This window comes from Equus przewalskii, chromosome 14, assembly GCF_037783145.1.
Source record: "Equus przewalskii isolate Varuska chromosome 14, EquPr2, whole genome shotgun sequence".
Taxonomy (NCBI): domain Eukaryota; kingdom Metazoa; phylum Chordata; class Mammalia; order Perissodactyla; family Equidae; genus Equus; species Equus przewalskii.
The window spans coordinates 37,491,654-37,515,898 of NC_091844.1; the positions used below are offsets into that span (position 1 = coordinate 37,491,654).

Below are 24,245 nucleotides of genomic sequence, written 5' to 3' on the forward strand. Positions count from 1 at the left end.
CCTGTAATTCACTCGTGTGAATTTTCTCAAGTTCTAGTAAAATGCTTATGAAAGGCGTGAGATTTTCAAATTATCATGTTTCTTAAAGGCACAATTTCCTGGGCCTGGACTCTGTGCATTAAGAGAGGAGGAAATAAAATGCTTTGTTCTCTAAGAAGTGAATAGCATAGAGAAATGGCATAAAGGATACTCAGTTTCACAATGGGAATATTCAACACAAAGCCATGCTTCAAAAGCTGTTAGTGAGAAATTACTTGTTTCTACAGAAAGATCTCTCTCTCATCTACCAGATCTCCTCAGAGTACTACCATTTCACTTACGCTTACATTACCCGCGATTTTAAGGAGTTGGGTGAGGTTAATTTACAGAATCAAATAGGCCAGTTTACACAAATGGGTGATAAAAAAAGAGGTGAACACATTATTAACTTTAATTTCCTCTCTATCCTATCTTCCAATTGTACCTCCTAGCTCTCATAACTTTTATACATACATACTTTCTTCATAGAACTTTTTCTTTTTAACTCTACGTGAAATTACTGTCTTCATGCTTCCAATTACCTGCTCTTTAAAGATATGTTTGACTCATTTGTTTTCTTCTTTTCTGGCTTATATATAAAGTGGAAAGAGGGTAACGAGAGAGGAAGCCAACAGGGAGAAGAGCATGTTCTCTTCTCAGCTCCTAGTCTCCCTCTAGTTCCCTTTGTGGGCAGATTTTTAACAGAGCAGTTGGTAAAGAAGTGTTTGCAGAGTGTCTCAGGCCCAGGGTCATAAGCAGAGTACAGAAAGGTGTGTTTGGAACTGAGAGAATAATTCAATAACTGGTACACATTCATACATCCTTTATATAAAAATTTTAAAAATTCTGTATGAAATTTTGTTTTCTTGCATCTAACAGCAGTTATAAAAGCACTTTTCACTCGCTTGCATTTTTCTTCTACATATGAAATATGAGATGATATAGATAATTTTAAATAAGAAATCCGACCAAGTATTTGGGCACCCATGAAGAGCACTATATTAGGCCCTAAGATATTTATGATATTGAGTGTCTATTATGTACAATGAGTTAAGTACAAGGATAAAAAGACACCTTCTGTCCTCATGGATTTTGGAAAAAAGACTAGTTTTTCTGAACATTATGTTTCTAGTAATAAGCTTGGGTTGAGAACATTCCCACTAGCATAAACTCCTGTGGCATTTACCAGTTATGAAAGGTAAATGATTCCTTATCTGCTACAGAAGAGTACTTCAATGGAAGACTTATTACCTTTTTCTTCTATCATGAAAATGTTCTAATTTCATCCAATGGCATCAAAACTATTAACAGAGTATTATCTGCAGCCTATTTAACAGCCAATGTTAAAATCAAATTATCCACAAACCATGAACTAACCCTTGAGATTTTAAAACTATGATACGTATTTAATTGCCTAATGTAGGTAATGTTTAAAAATATATTCTGGAGTAGATTGATTCATTATCACAAGGTGGATTTCCCCATTCTATTTAAATATAAGAGAATTATGTTTTACCTTAGACATTTTCCATCTTTACTTTCTCTGGTTTAAAAAAAAAATCACAACCCCTTAGGCAAAATGAGAAAAACGCAAGTTTTTTTTCTGAATAGAAACAAAAGATTAGCTAGAAATTAGAGTCTGAGCCATCTTCATTGAATATATATTTTATTTAGAATGCAGCACTAGCAACATGATGATAAACTGTCACAAATTTATACCAAGAAGCACACAATCTTTGAAATGTGTTGTTTTCCACGAGTTAATTTAAGTATAGCATTATTATTATTTGGTACGAGAGTCAAAGACGACATTTAGATTCTTCAGCTTTGGGACATTTAGTAACATGAAAATGATTGTCTAGTCAGGCAGAGGAAAGAAATTCAAAAGCAGTTTCTTTTTCTTCTGCCAGTTCCTTTGCAGTAAGATCCATCTTCTCACGTGAGAAATCATTAATAGGGAGACCTTCAACAACCTTCCAGGTTTTGTCCTGTTTGAAAATCATTGCAAATAAGAGATTTACAATTAAACTAGAACCGATCTTCTACCAAGCAACAGCTTAGTTTGAATGTAACTCTAGGAGTATCTGTTTTAAAGTCTGATTTTAAAGAAGCAAATCAAAATCCAGATCTTAATTAATGAGTGATTATGATAAAAATTCAACGCTTGAATTTAAAACTCATTGAAACTAGGAAAAAAATTTTTAAATGAGGCTTTAATTAGAAAACAAAACTATTGAAAAATTTCATGGCTCTAATACAGAGCAACAATACTGAGAGCCACTGCATCATTCAGAAGATACTGTTTGTAGGTATCTGATATTAGAGGCATAATAACAAAATGTGTCCAGTGGGAAGAGTTGAATCTTGCTATCCAGATTAATCTCAATCTTTTAGTGACCAGAAGTTGTGCCTCACATGATTTTAAAGCTGAGAAAAACGTCTAATTTGGTAAACAAACAACTTTGTAAATTATATCATTATTAATAAAAACATACAACTACTTTCTCAGTGGGGACAGACGTAAATAACCCCAACACCTCACCTTGACTGTAACAGGGAATGAGTAGAGCAGATCATCGGGAACGCCATAGGAGTTGCCATCAGAGATAACACCCATGGACACAAACTCTCCCTGAAAATCAGAATCAGTATTTTACATTCTCATGGGGCTTAGGGATTAGTTTGCATAACTGACAGACATATGAACTAACAAAATTAAACCACGTGACACTTTCTTATTATATGCATAACTTCATTACTGTATGAGGGAATATCACCAGGCACTTCCATGACAAGGTAACTTTCATGGGTATTATTCCACTTTTCCAATCCATGTGTGAAGAAGGCTAGTGAAACATAATCCTCATTTTACAAATGAGGACGCTATGGCCCAATATAGGTGTGTGTTTTTCTTTGCTGAGGAAGATTTGCCCTGAGCTAACATCTGTGTCAGTCTTCCTCTATTTTGTATGTGGGTTGCTGCCACAGCATGGCCACTGCTGAGTGATGTGGGTCCACATCTGGGATTGGAACCTGGGCTGCTGAAGCAGAGTGGGCCAAACTTAACCACTAGGCCATGGGGCCGGCCCCTTAATATAGGTTTTAAGAAGGAAAAAGTCACCTCCACCAGGTGTGCTACGTGCTTTCCATCCATCATCTTATTCAATCCTCACAACCCTGTGAGGTAAGTGCCATCCATGTAAAAGATGACAAAAGAGCCCAGAAAGGTTAAGTAACTTTCCATAGCTGGTAGACAGCTGAGCTGGGATATGAATCTAATCTATCTAACTGCTAAGGCTATGTTCTTTCTACATTATAGCGTCAGAGGACAAAAATAAAAGAGTGGCCTATGTAAATCAGAGTCCTCACCTCTGGGGTTCCAAACCAGATGTCTCTGACATGGTCACAGATGGCTTTTGCAGCAGACATCGCACTGGATAGTTTTCGGGCCTTGATGACAGCAGCACCACGCTGCTGCACGGTCTGGGTGGGGGCAGAGGTAGAGACAGCAGTGTTACTTGATCATGATAGCAGAATTTTTATCAATTCCAAGCTGATCCTGGGGTGAAAGGCTGCAACCATAGCTTAATGTGTCCCCTCCAAAATCAACTATCCAATGTCAGCCTTACTAACCTATTTCAGTTATATGCACCAGTCTTTTTGAAAAAAAACTATAAATCCCCACAGAAAGTTTACCACACTTCATACATAGAAATGGATCTCAGTGTAAAGATAACTGGATGACTAGAGGGTACTCTAGTTTTTCCCCCTTGATCCATCTTGACTGCCGTGCCACGTATCAGATCAGAGCAGACTGGATCGTGACTGGCTTAGTATGACCCCCCCAAAAGTACCCAGTCTTCAGAGCAACTGTGAAAGGCTTGCTCTCGAGTCCCGTCCTTCCCCCACCCCTTGGTGAGACACTCAGGTTACTGTGGCGTGTCTCCCAAGAGTTCTTTATGCCTGGCTATTAAGAGAGCTCCCAGATTTTTCTTACAGTGATGAATTCTCCCTTGAGCCAGCTGTCATCTTTCAGAGCTTCATAAACACCAACTTCCTTTCCTTGCAGTTTCACCTTGGCATGGTTGACATCGGGATACTGAGTTGATGAATGATTTCCCCAGATAATGACATTCTTTACATCATCAGAAGTGACACCAAGTTTAAGAGCAATCTAGTTAAATAGAAAACAAATACATTACTTAGACAAAAGCTTTTTATTTCAAATTGTGACCTGTTTGACAAAGGCCCTTAAGATAAAAAGCCTCTGAAACTTCAGAGAACAGGAGAGTTATATTAATATGTAAAAAAAAAAAAAAAGCAAATTTTATTGCTTGGTAATCTCCTAAAACAGCTTAATGGTGTAAACAAATTGTGGATCTGAAACATTATAGGGTAGAATATTTAAGTACAATGTTTAACAGCAGACAGCATCCCACAATTTGTGATTAACTTATTAGTATAGTAGGTTTATCAAATATAAAACACTTAGCAAGAGGTTAATATTGCTTCATATGTAAATGTGACCTTTGTTTTGTTGTTAATGCTTACTTGGAGATGTCTTCTCGGTAATTCTGAACAATCAGGTATTCAGGTACTTTCTCTGTATTTAGGTGAATATAATACATAAATGACCTAATTTTAAAATAATCCTAAACATGAAAATTTGAAGTTGGAAGGGACTAAGATTACCAAAGTATGACCGTCCTTATTTTATAGATTAGGAAACGGAAGAGTTTAAGTATAACATACATATACAAACTAAAATTATAACAGATGTAACAATCTCTAGCTGTAGTTTCAGAAAGCTCTTAAGGATCCTGCACACCTTGTGGTCACATGAACATCAATTACATTATGTAGTACAGTAGCCACAGAAAGGGTTAGAAAGTTATGTTTTGAAAGATTTAAATAAAATAAAATCAGCTTGCTTGTTTTCTTATTCATGTGATAAGGTAATGGGCAGTAAAGAAATTATAGTTCGTTATATGTATAATTTGTTCCCAATCAGACAGTAGAATTTATGATGAACCAGAAGGGAATGTTTTGGGAAAAAAATTTTTTTTTGAGGAAGATTAGCCCTGAGCTAACATCCACCGCCAAGCCTCCTCTTTTTGCTGCGGAAAACTGGCCCTGAGCTAACATCTGTGCTCATCTTCCTCTATTTTATATGTGGGACGCCTGCCACAGCATGGCTTGATAAGCAGTATGTAGGTCTGTGCCTGGGATCTGAACCAGGGAATCCCAGGCTGCCGAAGCAGAACATGTGAACTTAACCACTATGCCACTGGGCTGGCCTCTGGAAAAAATTTTTAAAAGCTGATTTGTTAAGGTGACATTATGGGTGATTTTTCTTTCCTTTATGTCGTAATAAGAATGGGAGAAAAAAATAGTTGTGCCAAGTCCATAGCTTTTTCATACATACATCAAAGCAGCATCGCATCAAAGTTCTATGTGAACATTCACCATATAACAAAAGGAACACACTCTGATATTTTAAAGAAATTTTAAAAACAAGGATAGTAATAGCCCCAAACTGGAAACAACCCGGAAGTCCTTCAAGAATGGTTAAACAAACTGTGGTACCTTCACACAATGAAATAAATAAGTGGAATAAGTGGGAAAACAATAAAAAAGAATGAACTACTGATACACCCAACAACTTGGATGGATATTAAAGGCATTAAATTGAGAGAAAATAAGCCAGTCTCAAAAGGTTACTTACTGCATGATTCCAGTTTTATAACATTTTTAGAATGACAAAATTATAGAGATAGAGAACAGATAAATGGTTGTCAGGGTCTAGGAAAGTAGAAGGAGGGTGTAACGACAAACAGGCAGCATGAAGGAGTTCTTTTGTGGGTGATGAAATAGTTCTGTATCTTGACTATGGTGGTTACAGTTATACATAGAATCATTCATAAAGACATACAAAAAAATGAGTGAATGTAAAAACTGCAAAAATTTGAGAAAGTCTAGTTAACAGTATTCTGTGTAGTTTAGTCAGTTTCCTAGTTTTGATAATCCTCTACAGTTATGTAAGATGTCACCACTGGGGGAAGCAGGTGACGGGTACATGAAATTCTCTGTACTATTTTTGCAACTTATTCTGAGTCTACAATTATTCCAAAATAAAAAGTAAAAAGCAATCAAACAAAACAACAACCAACCAAACAACAAGGATAAAGATGAAAAAAGCCATTACCTAAAATATTTTCAATGACTTGACTCATCTTCACACTAATTTATTCAGTCAAGTAAGAAGCAAATTGTCTTTACTTTCTTTCTTTTTTTAAAAGATTTTTTAATTTTATTTTTCGTTTTTCTCCCCAAAGCCCCCCTGGTACATAGTTGTATATATTTTTTTAAGTTGTGGGTCCTACTAGTTGTGGCATGTGGGACGCTGCCTCAGCATGGCTTGATGAGCGGTGCCATGTCTGCGCCCAGGATCTGAACCGGTGAAACCCTGGGCCGCCAAAGCAGAACTCAGGAACTTAACCACTCAGCCACAGGGCTGGCCCCAAATGATCTTTACTTTCACTATGACCCTTAAAATAAGTCGAGACTCATTTCCTAAATCCTAAAAGTTAGATGATTTAAAAAATTAACTTACAATTCTTTGTTTTTGACATTTTAAATCACTTTTGATCTAAACCTTGCTTCATTAAGTCCTAATACTTGAGTTCTGCAAGTATCAGGACTATTAACTACCTTATCAGTCTTCACGAATTAATTGGATGATTGGTTTCTGGGGTACCCAGCTATTGATCTGCCTAGTGGATGGGGTAGAGTGGTGTGCTATGCAATGAGTACCATTTTCTGTGTGTGCCATCGCCTGAAAGGACTCAGGGAAGAACTGCCCTTATGTCTATTTAGCTGGCATGGTATAAAGAAGGAAAATTTATACTTGGACCAAATAAGCCAAGATGTATATTACTAAGAACTCAGAATCCATAACTCTGCTGAATGTCAGCTTCAACTGCTCCAAAGTACAGTGAAGACAAACTGTCTCTAAGCCTCTCCTCCCCACAGGCCTCCTTGGCTCCCCTTACTTCCTGTGTCCTGCTGCCCACCTCCTCTTGTTCTTTTGATCTCTTGAGCTAATCCACTTCTGTCTGGACAGCAAAGGCCAGTGCTTTGCATTCAGGAGATGTAGTTTTTGAATATCATTCATGTCAGAGCTGGTCAGAATTAACATGTATCCAGGATAGCAGTTTCTTGCCCCCTCTGACACTTTTATGTCTGTCATATAGATCCTATTAAACAGTTTTTGTGCAATTCTCCAGCCCTAGTAATTTTCTTCCCCCTGATACTGCCTAACTGGTTTCAGTGTCAAATTACCTTGTCAGCAGACACATAAGCAGCTCTGGTGTGCAAATACATAGGGGAGTTCAGCAGGTGATACACAGTTGCTAGGTAGCTAAGTCCTCTGAATTCTAAAACAAATTATGTAAGACTAATAACCATTCACATAAGAAAAATTAATCTTTGGGTTTGTTATTTTTCTCACTGCATTAACAATTTCTAAAGGAAGAAGAAACAGCTTCAACAAAAACATCCTAAAAGCTCTCACTGTGCCAGGCTGGCATGCTGCAACATGTGCCAAAAGTTAGTTTGAGATAGCTTCTTCTTCTCTTTCCTCATTCAGACTTTTGCCTCTACAAGGAAAAGTGTTTCAGGCACCATGACAAAGTATCACTTAGTAGGACCTTGGATGCAGAATTTTCCAATGCCTGCCTCCGCCAAGGCCTCAGGTGAAACAGCAGAGATGGAAGTTTATCAATGTCGTCATTTTACCTCTTTCTCCCTGTTGCAACTAAGTAAGTAACCATCTGGCAATCCAGAGTCGACAACTGCAACACCTATAATATCATCTTTTCCTCCATAACTGTTGTATAGTACCCAAATCTCCTGCCTCCAATCATTCAAACAAACTTCCATTCCTTCCCAGCCACCATACTCTGGCAAAATAATAAGGAAAAAGACTCCACTCACAGCCTAAAGCCTCTCAGGAAATATTTATAATTTAAGTTTGGTTATCCAATGACCTAAATTAACTGGAATATTCAGGGAGCTATTTCTGAAGTGTGGCTCTTCTCAACTCTTGATTATACCCCTCAATAATAATAAAAGTCAATAATAGTAATAGCAGTCAACTTTTATTGAGTTTTACTATGTGACAGGCACCACGATAAGGGCTTAACATAGATCTTATCTCATTTTATCCACAGAACTACCTTATGAGGTAGTTATAATTACCCCATTTTGTAGCTTGAATACACTTTCTCAAGGTAATGGAGTTAGTAAGTTGATTGAGGTCACTTGATCCCATTATGCAAGGACACACCAGGGTTTAGAGTAGGGAAATGTAGGTGGCTCCAACATTTACTAGCTGAATGACTCTGAGGAGGGTCCCTGACTTTTCTGGGCTTTGGTTTTCTTATCTATAAAACAGGGATAATAATGGATATCTCATATGGTTTCTACAAGAACTAAATGATAAATTACATGTAAAGCATTCAGCTTAGAGAAGAAGCTTAACAAACGTAAATTCTTTTCTCCTTCACTGGGCACTCCAAAGCTGAAAGATTATCAATTCTCAGTTTAAAGCAGTAGCTTTTCAACTTAAACCTCACACCATTTTTTGGGTAAAAATAGTTTTCTTGAAACTAAACAAAGTTGTCTTCTCTAGGAAACAAAGGACTAAACTCATAGACCTAGCTAGAAGTGATAACTTGTGGATGAGGAGAGATGGCCAGAAAAGTGCTAGGGAAAAGGAAAGTTACGTCCAAGAGCTAGAACTCTGTCATGACTTCCAAGGGCACCAGGATTATCTAGATCTGAGAAAGCCCGGAAACCGGCACAGATGAGTGGCATGGCCTCTAATTTTTAAAAAAGCTATTGTTAATACCCTGGTCACTGACCCCTTGGCATATTTACCCTAAGGCATCAAAGACATGACAACAATTAAAATTTGGCTGCTAAGTAATGACAAGTAGGAAATTTTATGGAAACGTAGAATATTAAAAAAAATATAAAAATAAAAATGAAATTAAATATAAAATTTAAAATCTGAACTTGATTGCCTAGCTGTAGGGAAAAAAGAAGAACCACACAAAACACAGGAAGCTCAAGTCTTTCTTTTTATAATCTCCTATATATCTGACAATAATAAACTAAATGATGTATCATCCTGTGAATTATCTATACCAGTGACTACTTTTTAACCACTGTAGTAAGAGACATTAGCAACCGCATTGAATTATAGATAGCAAATGAAATCTAGTTGAGAAAATTAAACACAAAGTTCAGCTTCTTTAAGAGACTAGATTGAAAGACTCCCCAACAAACTGGAATAGCTTCCTACTAAACAAAAATAACAAAAAAAGCACAAACTAAGATTCAGATACCTTTAAAAATGAGAGAAGAAAGTTTTCAAGTTGAACATTCATAAGATTTTCAAAAGCATTTTTCTCACCTGAGCTTTAGCTCGGTTGTGATCCAAACGCGTCAAGCAGCTGAAGTTCTCCTTGGGAATGGACGGTGCCGACTTGGAGGCAGTCAAGCAGTTGGTATTGGCTGGGTTTCCCACCACGATAACCTAGGACGTACGGAGGCACAGCAGTCTTAGAGACCACATACCGATTACCTCAATTATCTTAGAATATGACTGACAAATGTGTAACCTTTGTATCAAGTTTGTGTGAGCTAAATATGTACAGTTATCATTGCAGTTTCTAGTAGGTTTCTATCTTCCCTTTTAAAAACTTTTTGCCCCCTTATTGGGGTTTCGTGTGATTACCAAAAACATTTTTTTAATAAAGCCACCATTATGTATACAAGTCACTTGCCAGGTGGCAGTGTCCAAGACCTAAGGTACATGTCTTTCTCTTTTGTTCTGTGCCCTATTTGGGATAGACCATTTATCTATTTGCTACAAAAAACAAATTATCTAAGGCTCTATCTCAGAGTTCAACTCACTCATAAAATTTTCCTTCTTATAAAAGTAGTCGAAGAAAGAGATTCTACTTGAGCGGTTTACTTTAGGACATGATTTGTCTTTATGAATTAAAAGTGTTTCTCAATCTTGCCTACTCGTAAAAATTAACCGAGATATTTGCTAAAACACAGACTACCAGGTCCCACCCACTCCACACGTCCTGAATGAATCTTTAGGAGAATGTACTTCAGGCTACTGTTTTTTTTATTGGGGAGGTATGGGATACACTGAATTACAATACAGTATAGGAAAAGGGATACATGGACTTTTATTTTAGTTTTACAAATCTTTAATAAAATCATAATTTAAAAAAACCACTGTGAAATAATATCAAATTTATTTTGCAGAAAAGCTGCAAGCATATTACAAAGATTAACTCCCACATCTCTTTTACCCATATTCTCCAATTTGCTCCATCTCTTTCCCTCTCTCTCCACACACACATCCTTAGTCTTCTTTTTGGCCTACATTTGAGAGCAATCTATAGACATGATACCAGTGTCACTGTATATTTCCTTAAACAAGGATTGTGGCCAAGGGGCGATTATGGTGCAAACAATACTATAACTCCAAGCAGCCTGGATTTCAGCAGTCCAAACAACCTTGTAATCTTTTACCAAGAGATCTGTGGATTTCTCTTTTTTTTTTTTTTGAGGAAGATTAGCCCTGAGCTAACATCCGCCACTAAGCCTTCTCTTTTTGCTGAGGGAGATTGGCCCTGAGCTAACATCCGTGCCCATCTTCCTCTAGTTTATATGTGGGATGCCTGCCACAGCATGGCTTGACAAGCGGTGCATAGGTCCGCACCTGGGATCTGAACCTGCAAACCCCAGCTTGCCAAAGTGCAGTGCACGGACTTAACCTCTAAGCCTCTGGGCCAGCTCCTGTAGATTTCTATTCAATTCATTTCTATTGTTTTCTGTTAATGATTACAGAAAATAAAAGTTAACTATTTAAAAGGAAGTCCACAGAAAGCAAAAATTCAGATGTCTATGAAGTATTAGAACATTATAAACAGCAATTTTAAAAAATCTTAGAAAATTCTTTTACCTTACTTCGAAGGCAGGATAGAGAGGAGGAAGTGTATGAAAATCAGTAAAACTGATTGCAAGCCTATTTGCTGTGACAAGTAAGTTCTAGTTAATTGATGACTAATTGGTAAAAGGAGGCTTTATCGTAATATTAAGACACATTTAGAAACTAGAATAAATAGCTTGAACACAAAGAGACAGAACAGGAAGTCATACCTACTCAACTCCTCAAGAGACAAGCATATCAAAATTCCTCTGGATCGGGAAAATCTGAGCATTCAGAAGCCACCATCTCCTATTGTTGAGAAGGTAGCTTACAGCTATCTCCCTCCACCATCACACACACAAATCCAAATGTCTGGACACGTATTCCCGCACAACTAAAATGCACCAGAAAGTTCTGTGCCTTCTCTATAGGTTTACAGACTAATAATAAATTTTCACCTCATAGTATTAGGCAAAATATTTTTGAGCACCTCTGAATATAGACTTCTACACTATAAGAAAAAAACTCAGAAAGGAAGAGCTTATTAAGCAAAACTCTGTATCTACTGACCATAGCACAGAACTGGGAAAAAAAAGAAAGGCAAATAATTTTGTTTTCACTTAATTGCTGAAAGTAGAAGTTTCAAACGCTGATAATAAAACCCCCCATTAAATACTGTATTGGTCACCTTAACTGACTTCTTGGCATATTTCTCCAAGGCTGCACCTTGGCATTTGAAGATTTTCACATTTGCTTTCAGTAAATCTTTCCTCTCCATGCCATCCCTTCTTGGCATGGAGCCCACAAGAATGGCCACATCCAGGTCTTTGAAAGCAACGTCTTCTTTATCTGTTGCAATGACATCTGTGAACATGGCAATAAATATGCAGAGCTATTTAAACACCAAAACCTGAGGTTTTCTTTTTCATATTGAACCCACCCAGTAACTCTTTCATTTTGTAGCAAATGTTTACTTTCATGTATCACATTGATAAAAGTTTTAGGAGCCAAAGAAAACAAAGACAATATATTAATTCAACAATCATAACATCAGTAGAAATGTGAACACATTTATTTTGCTTTTCCTATTTCAATAATTATCTCAATTTTAAAAATTCTATAGCTTTTATCTTTTATAAGCAGATATGATGCAAGATATAATACGATAACTTTCAAGGCAACATTTGTTATTCACACTAATTACCACAGATAACACAAAAGAGAAACTAATTCACCTAACCTTTAAGTTACAACTACTTTAAGATCTAAGATACCAATCACAAATTAAAAATAATGTTTATTGAGGAGTTTTGTGCCAGGAATAATGCTATGAGATTTATTTAATCAAATTTAATCTTAGTATTTTACAAATGAAGACAATGAGGTTTAAAGAATGAACTAGCTGCTATCAAAAAAATAGCGGGGCTATAATTCCAGCCCAGGTCGGTCCAGAGTCCAACCACTATGTTAGTTCAATAAACATACACCACTTGCTTTCTGATTAAAGAACACATATTATTGCTCTCCTTTGTCAACAGTATTAAAAAGGCCATGACCAGTGCTTTAGACTAACTGTTTATGTCCCTCACAAAATTCATATGTTGACACCTAATCTCCAACGTGATGGTATTAGGAGGTGGGGCTTTTGGGAGGTGATCAGGTCAGGAGGGTAGGGCCCTAATGAAGTGGATTAATTATGAAAGAGGCCTCAGAAGGTTCCCTCACTCTTTTTACCACGTGAGGACACAGTGAGAAGATGGCTGTCTATGAACCAGGAATTGGGCTCTCACCAGACACCCAATCTGCTGGCTCTTTCATCTCTGACTTCCCAGGCTCCAGAACTGTGAGAAATAAATTTCTGTTGTTTATCAACCACTCAGTGTATGGTATTTTTTGTCATAGCAGCCCAAATGGACTAAGACAACTAGGATTCAGCATTGTTATTGGTAAATTTTTAGACCAGTGAACTTGTGTCACAGTCAGGCTGCTATGAGCTCCCAAACAGGAATGCATAGGAATACCAGTTGGAGGAAAAAAAAAAAAACACCCTTCTTTTTCTCAGCCATGCATCCTTATTTGCTGAACCTTCCCTTCTCTGTCACATTCAAAGCTGACCAAGAACAAGTTGACTGTAACCTGGGCCCATCAGAGAGAGCAGAGGAACTCAGCAGAGAAAGGAATAAAAATGGGATAAAGCAAAGAGGAAGCTGATTTGGAAACAGTGGGTGAGGAAAAGGAGCCATGAGAATAGCTTGGGGAGGGTAATGCCCTCTCTTACGTAACTACGCAGCCAAATGATTCAGATGGCACAGCACTCCTTCTAGTAAATGTTTATTGAACAGATATATGAATTCTCAGCATGGTTTCTCTTGGGTTTGTATATATTTTGCTTTGTGCAAACTTTTAGGAAAGTATTAGTAATTAATCCTTACCAAAAGACAAAGATCATCATAAAGGTATAGCTAAAGAAAAATACTCAAATTAGTTTACAACTTGACCTAATATTTTAACGAATCTTTCAATCAAATCTAAGACTTCTGTCTTACTTTGTGTAATAGTTTAGTGATTCTCAAAGGCTCTCAGCAGAACTCTGGCGGGTTTTTTCAGACTATCCAGTGTACAATTAGGACAATTTACACTATATCCCAACCTGATGACTGGCAGATGGGATGGAACCATACAATGGACCAACCAATTTCTAGCCCCAGGGCAGCATATGGCTCTGGAAGACATCATTCAGAGTTGAAAAAGTTCTCTATCACAGGACGCTACTATTACTATTTAAATAGACTTTATATAACAACAATGTAGACAATCTTAATGTATAACCCTTTTGCAATATCATACTTAATTAGTAAAATAAATTATATATAAGCATGTGGGGGTAAAAAGGTATAGTCTTTTACCTTACACACGTTATTTCTCGCTTTTACTCTTATTTATTCGTGGTATACCAAGTAGTTGTTCAAAAAACAAAAACAAAATACTTTTTAAAAATAATTTCTAATTGAGAAGCTAGTTAACAAAAATGTAAAATCTATTTTTTTTTTTAAAGATTTTATTTTTCCTTTTTCTCCCCAAAGCCCCCTGGTACACAGTCCTGTAGTTTTAGTTGTGGGTCCTTCTAGTTGTGGCATGTGAGACGCTGCCTCAGTGTCGCTTGATAAGCGGTGCCATGTCGGTGCCCAGAATTCCAACCGGCGAAACCCTGGGCCACTGAAGCAGAGCGTGTGAACTTAACCACTCAACCATAGGGCCAGCCCCAATGTAAAATCTATTTTTGACAGAAATAAAATACTATAAAATCCCTTTCTTCTCCACTCCCCAACTCACCTTTCAGGAGGGGAAGGGCACAGTCTTGCAGTTCCATTAGGACACCGTCCAGGACACCCATCATGGGGGTGATATCCAACAGCACAAGAATTATAGGCTGCCAAATAAATAGCAAGGACAGCATTTGTCAGTGTAGGTTACGTCATTTAGTCAGAAAAGAGACCTTTGGTAAAGTTTTTGCTTATTCGGTGTGTATACGTGTTTAATTCCCATTACTCAAAATTATTTTAGAAGATCAAGTATCTAATATCATGCCACTTTCAGGAAAAGGAATGCTATAAAATCAGCAATGTTCTGCTAACCTTCACAGTAAGAGGAATCATTATTACTGAATTTTAAAGGAGTACATGAAAGAAATATCAAATTGAAGTGACATGCCACAGCTTGCTTTTATTGTTAATAGCTGTATCTGATTTCAGTTCATGAAAAGCTAAGTATAGTATCTGGCACAAAGGAAGAACTTGATATGCATGGGTGAAGAGAATGGATAAATGAATACTTTAGAAAAGGATTTTAGTGTACATTAGTCAGACCTGCTGGAATAGGGGGTGCCTGCTTCAAACTGAGAAACAGATTTACCCATCTTGACTATTTTTGGTCTAAAGACCATCTATGAACAAGGAAGTGCTGATTCAGCAACTTTCTCTCCCACTTGACTCATCCCTAACAGTTACTGCCCCTTAGTTAATACCTTCCACTGATTGATGCCACCTGGGGCACCAAGTCAAGAAATACAGTATGTGGTAGAGTTCTGATTTGCAAAGTGTTTTCAGTGCCTGGAGGGGTACATATAAATAAGCTACCAGCTTCCACTGATAGCAGTGTACCATTCCTTCACCATTTAAAAATTTCTTTGCAACTAAATACAGGGTTTTAATGACCATATTCTTACTCTGACTTAAGATTTATAGACACTTGCCCCTACCTGGTCTTTACCAAAGACAGATCCATTTCCAATACTGTACAGCAGTGAATATGCAATTTGACCAGCTGCTCCAGTCACAAGGACTCTGATTGGTTCAGACTGTAATGAAAGAGATCCATTAACATCTTAATTAAAAACTGCTATTTTACCCTAAAGATATTCAGGATTTTGTCTACAAGACGATCACATACTTTAAAAGTTAACATAAAATTTTAAAGTCTCTTCACATCTGGCTTAATAGATTGTCCCAGTAAATATAGTATGCACAATCAACTAAGCAACTTCCGGAACATGTGTCCTTTGGCTGCATATTTATGGATTGTTATCTAACTCTCACTGTTATCCTAGATTTACTTACATAATCGTATCCATGTGTTTTTAAGGATATTTTACCACCAAAATAGGCCTAACAATGTTGATGTGCATTATATGGTGATACAAACCCTGGTGGCCACTAGAACCTTACAAATCCTGTTATGCGAATCCCCTCAATAGAATCCTTCACACTAGGAAGAGAAGTAGCAATGGTTAAAATTTTCCATTTACAGTGACCCAGTAAGTTTTAATAAAACTATTAATCTTGATTCAACTTAACTACATGGAGGAGGAAAAATAAGCCTATATTTTTTTATTTGAGAAATAAAAATGAGAAAATGATAATATCTGGATTATAATGAATTTTAGTATTAAATAATAAATAACTACAGCAACATATAGTGACAGGTGACAACCTGATTCCAAGGGAAAATTAATTTTAAAAGGGAGGAAGGGGGAGAAGTACAAAGAGCGTAGTAGTTATAATAGAGAGAAGTTGCCTTACAGATCTCAACAGACTTTGAACAAATTATGGACATATGGACAAAAATAATAACTACTATTCAAAGTGATGACCCTGAGTCATTAGGAAAAAGTTAAATTAAGCTAAGAGAATTAAAAAGATAGAAATATTCCTATTAAGAAGAGCTGAATAAAAATGTTTGGAAACTTAATGGGTAAGTTTAATTAGATGGGAAAATTCAATCAAGGTGAACCGTTGCTTTCTCTGACAGTGCTGGGTAAATGTACTTCCACTGTGTCACATCTATTGTTACCCATATAGAGGTGGCCCACTGAATTGACTGGGGATAGATGTGTTTTGATTTCTTTACATTTAGAATTCTTTCTTCCAGAGGAAGCATGTCTCCAGGATGGAAGGAGACTATGCCCCTGAAGGGTCCTTTTAAACCTTCCAACTCCAACCTCTGAAGGTCAGCAGCAGGTAGCAATTTGGTACTCACAGAAGTCAAAGAAAAAAATCTCAGGAAAGAAGTGTCAACTGTTGTAGAGAAATGAATCTGATCATAGCAGACTACGTATGCATTTCTTCCTCAGAGGTGTGACCAGGGTAGGAATGGAAAAAAAGGAGAAAACTATGGAGACAGTTTCTCCCTGACCTTCTTGGTCTCTTCCCTATCTTCTTCACCAACCTCTCACCTAAGCCTTTATATTTCTAAATATACAAAATATGATAATTCCCAAATAAACCAATTTTATTTCAAGACTTATTTATGTTCCCAAATAGACTTCAGGTTTATAAAGAACACAAAGTTATTGTATATGGTTATTTCCTATCATATGGCCCTTACATGTTTTTAATTCTGCCATTTTCCCCTGTTCCTCTGGAGTAGTGTAGGTGAGGAAAAGGGAGCAGAGGAAGGAATTATTCCCCTTTCCTCCTTAGAATGCAAGCTCCTTAAGGACAGGGGCTTTGTCTATTTTATTTATTTTTGCATCCCAACTGCCTAGAACAATGCCTGGCATGTAGTTGGAGCTCAAATATTTGCTGAAGGAATAGACGGATCTTGTAAAATTATTATCAAAAACCTGGAAATATAAAAGAATTGTTTTGAAGCTAAACCTAACATGTTTTAAAAAATTGTTTAAGATATTTTATTCATATATACTTGCACTGAGAAGGTTGGAAACTTTGTGACAATATTTCTAGCCATTGACAGCAAAATTATTTATGTCACTAGTTCTAATGATAAAGTCTTATAATCAACTGATGAACTGTTATGTCACTAAACAACACACCACTGCACCTCTATTATGTGCCTGGTACTATTTTAGGCCAGAGAATCCATTAGTGAACCACATGCAGGAAAGAAGAGGATAAGCCAATTTTCTAAAACAGGGGACTAGAGGCAGAATGTAGTAGTTAAAGAGAAGGCTTCTAGAGCCAGAACTTCTTGGTTCAAATCCTGACTCCACAACTCATTAGCTGTATGTTCTTGGGCAAGTTACTTAATCTCTCTGTATTCAGTTTCCCAATAGCAAAATGGAGATAACAATAGCAGCTACCTAACATACAAAGTAGTGGTAAGGATTGAGAGAGTTAACATACAAAGCACTAAGAATAGTATGTGGCAAGTACTGTAATTACAGGTCACTGTCACCACAGAATTTTCCTCTAAGGACTCTTACAGCCTGTGGTTTTCTATTTACATGTCTGTTAACTCTCTACTAGTCTGTGAACTCCCCATGAGAGCAGTCCACTTTTGACTCAAATTTGCACTCCCATATAGTGTTCAACAAATATTTGCTGAATGAATGAAAGTAAGGGTTAAGAACAATATGAACACATGCTACTTCAATGTAAAGTAAGCTGGTATAAGAAATGAGGAAAGTGACTATCACCACCTGTAAAGCTTAACCTCTCAGAAAATCAGGTAGATGGTCAGAATAATGCAGTCAATTTTAGGCATTAATTTTAGCTACTAAAAAAATGTGTTCACGGTATCACAGTTTGTCGTAAAGGGGCTGTGGCCAACTAATTAACACTACTAATTCGTCCTCAGCAGTTTCTTTCTTCTGTATCTTTGAGCAAATTATTTTCAAAGGTAGGTAATTCCATCTTGTTAAGAACAGTATGAAGTCTAGTTAGTGTCTGAATGTTTGATGAAACAGGAAACAACGTTCATATTTGGTTCTTTGTCTATTTTTCTGTTGAGGAAGATTGGCCCTGAGCTAACATCTGTTGCTAATCTTCACCTTTTTGCTTGAGGAAGATTGTCACTGAACTAACATCTGTGGCAACCTTCCTCTATTTTGCATGTAGGATGCTGCCACACCATGGCTTGATGAGTGGCATGTAGGTCCGTGCCCAGGATCCGAACCAATGAACCCCGGGCCCCTGAAGCAGAGTGTGCGAACTTAACCACTACGCCACTGGGCTGCCCCCCATATTAAGTTCTTTCTGCTCTCTGCAACACTGCAGTTGAAAAGCAGAGGATGGGAGATTCCTATAGACTTTTCACAATGTCACAGTGTGAAGAAAGGTTACTATTCTTTGCTTAGATATCTAGGCAGTAAGCCCAAGATCCAAAGAAGGAATGTCTTTGCTCTTGGCAAGGCACTAATGACCTTCCGGAAGATGCAGGCTCTGTCTTGTCCATGTCCTCAGGTCTCAGTTGTAAAGCTTGAATTTAAGGTATTCCTTCTGTTATTCTACAGAAAGACCCACATATTTCTTTTTTACTGTCTAATTTATATATATTTCTGTAATATAAAAGACAAACTATCATTCAGATTCTTTCATACAGTTTATTCTTGCTGTCACTCCCTGTGAACACAAGCGAAGAATGCCCTCCTTTAAAAAACTGCTTTGAATAGCTAACAAAAGATGGCTCTTTTCTGACTCAGTGATTGGTCACACACTCTCCCCAGGAGGAAAGCAGATTGAGTCACGTGAGAATTTGCTGTCAGTTTTGGCAAATTGACAGGAGTTGTCTTTCTCATGGAGGTCTGTTAGCTGGTGCTCCAGTGACCTTCCAGGGATGAGGCCTGGCTTGATTTACTGTGTAGCAAAACAACACAAGAATGGGGGACCAAGATCTCTCTGTGACCTTGGGAAAATCATATGACCTCAGAACGCTGTGCTTTAAGATTAGAGGAAATAATCTCCAAATTGCCTTCCAATTCTAGAATATTCTGAATTGCAGAGATTAAAGCTATCAGCTAATATAAATGCTGATAACATAGTTTGTATTTGCACTATGAGCTTGTATCTTTATTCCAGAATCTCAGCTACAAAAAAATTAATTTTCAGCATGACTTGGTTAAGTGTCTGTATGACACAATATGGTAAAACAGAAAGAGTGTGAGACCCTCGGGGGCAAACTGTTGTGTGACCTTGAGCAAATGACATTCTCTTTGGGTTTCAATAAACTCAATTTTAAGATGTGAAGTGGGGAGGTATGTCAAGATGATCTTTAAAAGGTCTCATCCAGTTCTAAAATTATAAAGTCTGAGGTTCTCTGATAATAAGTATCTCTGCTTTCATACTAAGATTATTAGGTCAGAAACCATCATTTAAATGAGTGATTATGCTATCACACAAAATAAGTAGGAAACCTAGATTTAACACTTTTTGAGAATTAGGAACTGGCCCCCTTATAAAGGTAGAGAGAATAATCTTCTTGCCTAGAAAACATGTCTTTTCAGGTTCTGGAAAATTTTCAATTCATTCAAATATTTTTCCACAGTCCCCACCCATTTTAGTATTTTGAGATAACGAAGGAAAAACAGTCTCAACTATAAATACAAGTACTGAAGCAGTTTCTCTCAGTCTTATGTCAAATGTCACCTTCAAACAGCATGCAGATTCTTCCTACGTCAGTTCCCTCACCAACCCCCCTTCTCCCTTTCAGCAGAGACAAGATATGGAGATCTAGGTATCCAGATCTTCATGACAAGATGGTTATATTGTGTAACATTTAATAGCAGTCGTTCTAGAATTCATAACATACAAATCAGTAAAGAATATCTGCACTAGTTACGTCTAGTGATGCCGTCACTGCAACACGTCCTGGCATTACAAAGACATCAATGAACAGGTTTTAAAGAACATTTCGTGAAATTAGATATGGCGGAAAACAGGTCTCTTGAAAACGTAGATCGTAATCTGGAGCACCTGCTAAGCACTACCTTTACAGTCGAGGGCCTTCTACTTTCAAGGGCTTTGCAACAAAAGCCCTTAAAAACACTTCGCTTTAGAGGAGAAAAGAGCTTAGGACCCCAAACCCCCTCCCATATCAAACCTTATCATCCTTATCAAACTCCATATCGTGCTTCGGAGAAAATCCGCAGCTTCGTATTTTGTCCCCCTGCCATGCAGGAGGACTGAGACCGCAAGGACAGCGATCTCTTTAAGGTCCCTCTAAGAGCCCCCCAGATGAAAACCAAACCCTTCTCAATTCCTAGGTCACTGCGACAGTCCTCAAAAGATGAGCCGGGTTTCCCAAAAAGCATGAAAGACAGTGCCTTGCACAGCCGCCCCTCAAAAGTCCTTCAAGCACAAGAAACCCCACACAAGGGCGCGAAGGCCGGAGGCGGACAGAATCCAGGGGCTCACACTCACCATGATTGGGAACTGCGCGGACAATTTCAGCACCTGCAAAACAAGGTGCAGAGAATCAGGTCACCTCTACCTCGAGACCGACTCAGAAAGGGCGAGCGGCGTTAGAAAGAAAAGGCTCGGCTCCCGACCGCGGCGCCCTCTGGGAACTGTAGTTTACCCTGCCCCGATTCTGGTGCAATCTCCAACGCACTTCTTTCAAGTACTGAACTACACTTCCCGAGGTTAGAGTCTCGTCTCACGCCCTTCTCCCTGCGCTCTCCGCCGATTGCAAAGTAGTCCCCGAGGGTGAACCGCTGTGATTGGAGGACGGCGACGAGCGGATGATTTGGGCTCAGGAGGAAACGATCTGCCTGATGGCGCCCAGCAATTGGCGGGAGGGCAGGCGTGTGTAAATCGAGGGAGGAGAGACAGACCCTGTAGCTACATCAATCACACGTGCGCCACTGAGACTTCATCCTCCGTCAAGGGTAAACGTGGGAGGTAAAGAGACCTTCCGCTGCGTAAATCCAGCTCGACCCGGAAACAAAATCTTTTTTAAAACTACACTCTTGGAGGGGCGGGAGGAATTGACGTGTCGGGAAAACTGGAAGGCTTCGCAGGTTGCTAAGCAACGAGGCGGAAGACCGCGCGCGCGCCTTATCCACTGAGGAGTACCTGAGGGATCTGCGGCGCCGGTAGCTCCGAGACTGAGGAGACCGAGTGAGCTCCCCGCGCCCTCCCGGGTCCTCCTTCACTAGCCACGGGACTCTCCGCCCCTGGTAGTGTCCGGTGACGAGGCGAGGGGTTTGCCGGGACGCCTCCTTTGAGGCGGCCGGGGGCCGCGCGTCTTCCCTACTCCGGGGCAGGTGAGCCCGGGCCCGAGGGCAAGGGGTTTTCTTTAACCTTGGGGTCGGGAATGCGGTTGTACGCCGTCCCGCGTTGCCTTTATCTGCCTGGTGCTGATCTACTGGGCGAGTGCCCGCGAGCTCGCCGGTCCCTTCTCGGCGCAGAGTGTTGGGGCAACAGTGTTCTGGAGGGTATAGTGCCCTGAAGTTCGCGCCTTTAAAAGATGCAGCTCTTCTAAAGTTAAATAAAAAATACTGAGAGCCTGCGTTGTGGGAGATAAGCCCCTCCCTTCCTGGAGCTCACTGTCCTCGCATCTAACTTTTTCTTTAAGTCCTCTTTGAATGTTGACACTTTGGGGTATTCTCTTTTGGAAACTGGACGCTCTTTAAACTATCTTGACCTTTAAATTGTGCCAAACCTGTATTTCTAAGGAAAGCGTGGCAGCTGCATGGGAGACACTGGTTGGTTCAGGCAGCGTCTCGGCTGGTAAAACAACTTAAGAAGTTTTCATTTAAAATTAATGTTGCCCAAGAGAATTGTTGTGCTCGCTGACACTTTGTTTCATGTGGATATTAAAAGGAAGATGTGATGCTCTGGAATAGCATATGTGTAATGAAAATGAATGAAATATCTATATTAGATAACGTTGGTGTAACTTCTGTTTATTCTCTATCACTGGTAAATGAAAGCCAAGTGGTATCTTTCAGTTTTGAGCATTTGCTATTGTGGGTAAGAAGTATAACACCTTACTTTCCAACTTCATCAATCAATAGCATTTATGGTAGTTGAATGACTCCTCCTTGAATCACTTTATTCACTTGGTTCTCAGACAACCTACTCTCCTGGTTTTCCTCTTATGTTGCTGGCTGTCCCTTCTCAGTGTTCCTTGCAAGTTCTTTTTACTTCTGAACTCTTTAACATTGTAGTGCCTGTATTCTTCTGTCTACACTTAATCTGTAAGTGATCTAATTCATGAGTTGTATGGTTTCAAATGCCACTTCTGTGTCAAAAAAACTCCCAAATTTGTGTCTAGTCCTGAATTCCAGACTTACGTATCAACTTTATTTCCACTTGATTTTCTAATATGCATCATTTCCACTATTTTACAGTGTTTTCTACTGAGCAATTGTGTGTGTGTGTATATATATATATATATAGAAGTAAAACACCACACTCTTTGATACGGATAACATGACATGGAATTTCCGCAATTCTAAGATGTTGGTCGTCGATGGGATTATGAGATTTCAAATGGTAGAGTAGTAAAGTGCTGGGACTGGCTTGATGAAGACAGGTTTAATAAATTGGCCAGGAGAATATAGGGCAAGAGTTTTAGGATGTGGAACTCTGTTAGGCTATAGAGATTCGGAATTCAAATGTCGCTATTGCTGCCGATTTAGAGCCCCCAGTATAGCAGGGCCACAGATATATGTAAATCCATGATGACAACATGGTGTAACCTGGTTAGTAATAGTTAGGTAAAGAGTTGGTAACTCTGAACTGCCATGGCTTCACAAAGAATGTGTTGCCTGAATGAGGACAAATGGATGTTTCTGCCTAGCAGCTAAGGTAGGAGGTAGAACCACATTTGCAACGTTGCAGGCAGGGTTTTGGGTTGGCAGTAAGACAACATGCAAACATATATACTTTAAGTCCCTGATTTTTTTAAGGCTCTAGAACTTCATTTACCAAGACTGTAGTCACTAGTCACATGTGGCTATTTAGATTTATATTAATTAAAATTAAATAAAGTTAAAAATCCAATTCCTCAGTCACATTAGGTACATTTCAAGCACTCAATAATTACATGTGACAGAATATGAAACATTTTTAACATCACGGAAAGTGCTATTGCACAGCTGCTAGAACTTATTGGAATCAAGACAACAACCAGAGCAGGAGCAGCTGCAGCAGATCTTTGTGGGGGTATTTCTTTTGCCCTTGTGCTTCTGATGGTGTGCATAGCTGTCTGTGACAGTGACTACACAGGAAGGGTCCCATCAGAGGCAAGAAATAAACCCAATTCTTGTCTTAACTATTGTCACTTTATTCTGGAAGACTGCACATTAACAGTCTTGGTGTGTCTATTTAAAATAATGTTTATGAGCATTACACTGTCCTGGATTTTGAACCAGACTTAACATCAGCAAGCCCACGTCCTTGGGAGGGTATAAGAAAGCAGAGTCATTTCCTGGGTGACACCAAACAACATCTGTCTGCTGCTGCCTACTCTTCTGCAATACCTTTGTCCCTGCCACTTTCTAAGTAGATGGAAGAGCATGTGCCATATATAGAGGCTTGAAATAGAATGGCAGGTTCAGACCCTACCAATAATGGGGGTTAGGAGAGAGAGGAACCCGGTTGGGATGTCTGTATATTTTACTGAGTGCAACAGGTCTATATTCATATGTGATTTTTATAAATTGTTGTAATATATGTTTCGTTTGGATATATTTGCTCTCTATGACCTTTTCTCTATTATGAGTTTGTCCTATTAAATGTCTAGCTGGTTTTATAATTTATAATATTTTAAATGTGGATTAAACAAGCATGCTTTTTGTACATCAAGTTTCACAAGAATTATCATTTATAAGGAATTAGGAAGAAGAGAAATGTCACTGGAGAGGGGCTAAGGAGACTTTAAATGTATCGGTGGGTGGAGGAAAACAATTGGGTATTCATTTTATTATTTGTTGAACTGTACCCACTATCCAGCTTAACAAAGAATG

General features: G+C 38.5%; 2 protein-coding genes across 7 annotated transcripts in view; one reads left to right on the forward strand and one right to left on the reverse strand.

Moving 5' to 3' along the window:
- Positions 1 to 1,667: 1,667 nt before the first annotated feature.
- MDH1 (malate dehydrogenase 1) lies at positions 1,668 to 21,003 on the reverse strand. Its single transcript, XM_008535410.2, has 9 exons — positions 20,692 to 21,003; positions 15,294 to 15,392; positions 14,369 to 14,465; positions 11,724 to 11,899; positions 9,497 to 9,619; positions 4,016 to 4,192; positions 3,388 to 3,501; positions 2,561 to 2,650; positions 1,668 to 2,006 (listed from the first exon to the last, which is right to left on the reverse strand). Exons 1-9 carry the CDS (start codon positions 20,692 to 20,694, stop codon positions 1,881 to 1,883), a joined length of 1,005 nt encoding a protein of 334 aa, XP_008533632.1. The 5' UTR covers positions 20,695 to 21,003; the 3' UTR covers positions 1,668 to 1,880.
- A 192-nt stretch (positions 21,004 to 21,195) lies between these two features.
- The window catches only part of WDPCP (WD repeat containing planar cell polarity effector), a 385,152-nt gene continuing 382,102 nt past the window's right edge, over positions 21,196 to 24,245 (forward strand). For all 6 annotated transcript variants that reach the window (XR_011526047.1, XR_011526048.1, XM_070572535.1 and 3 more), the window contains exon 1: positions 21,196 to 21,536. The gene's annotated coding sequence lies outside the window, so the exon portion shown is untranslated. The remainder of the gene's footprint in view (positions 21,537 to 24,245) is intronic.

What these genes read in the sequence shown, in the direction of transcription:
- MDH1 (XM_008535410.2), bottom strand. An exon ending in TCAAGGGAGAATTCATCACT is followed by an intron (nt 3,502 to 4,015) that starts GTAAGAAAAATC and finishes GCCCCCACCCAG; the next exon opens with ACCGTGCAGCAGCGTGGTGC. An exon ending in TCTGGTTTGGAACCCCAGAG is followed by an intron (nt 2,651 to 3,387) that starts GTGAGGACTCTG and finishes TCTGATTTTCAG; the next exon opens with GGAGAGTTTGTGTCCATGGG.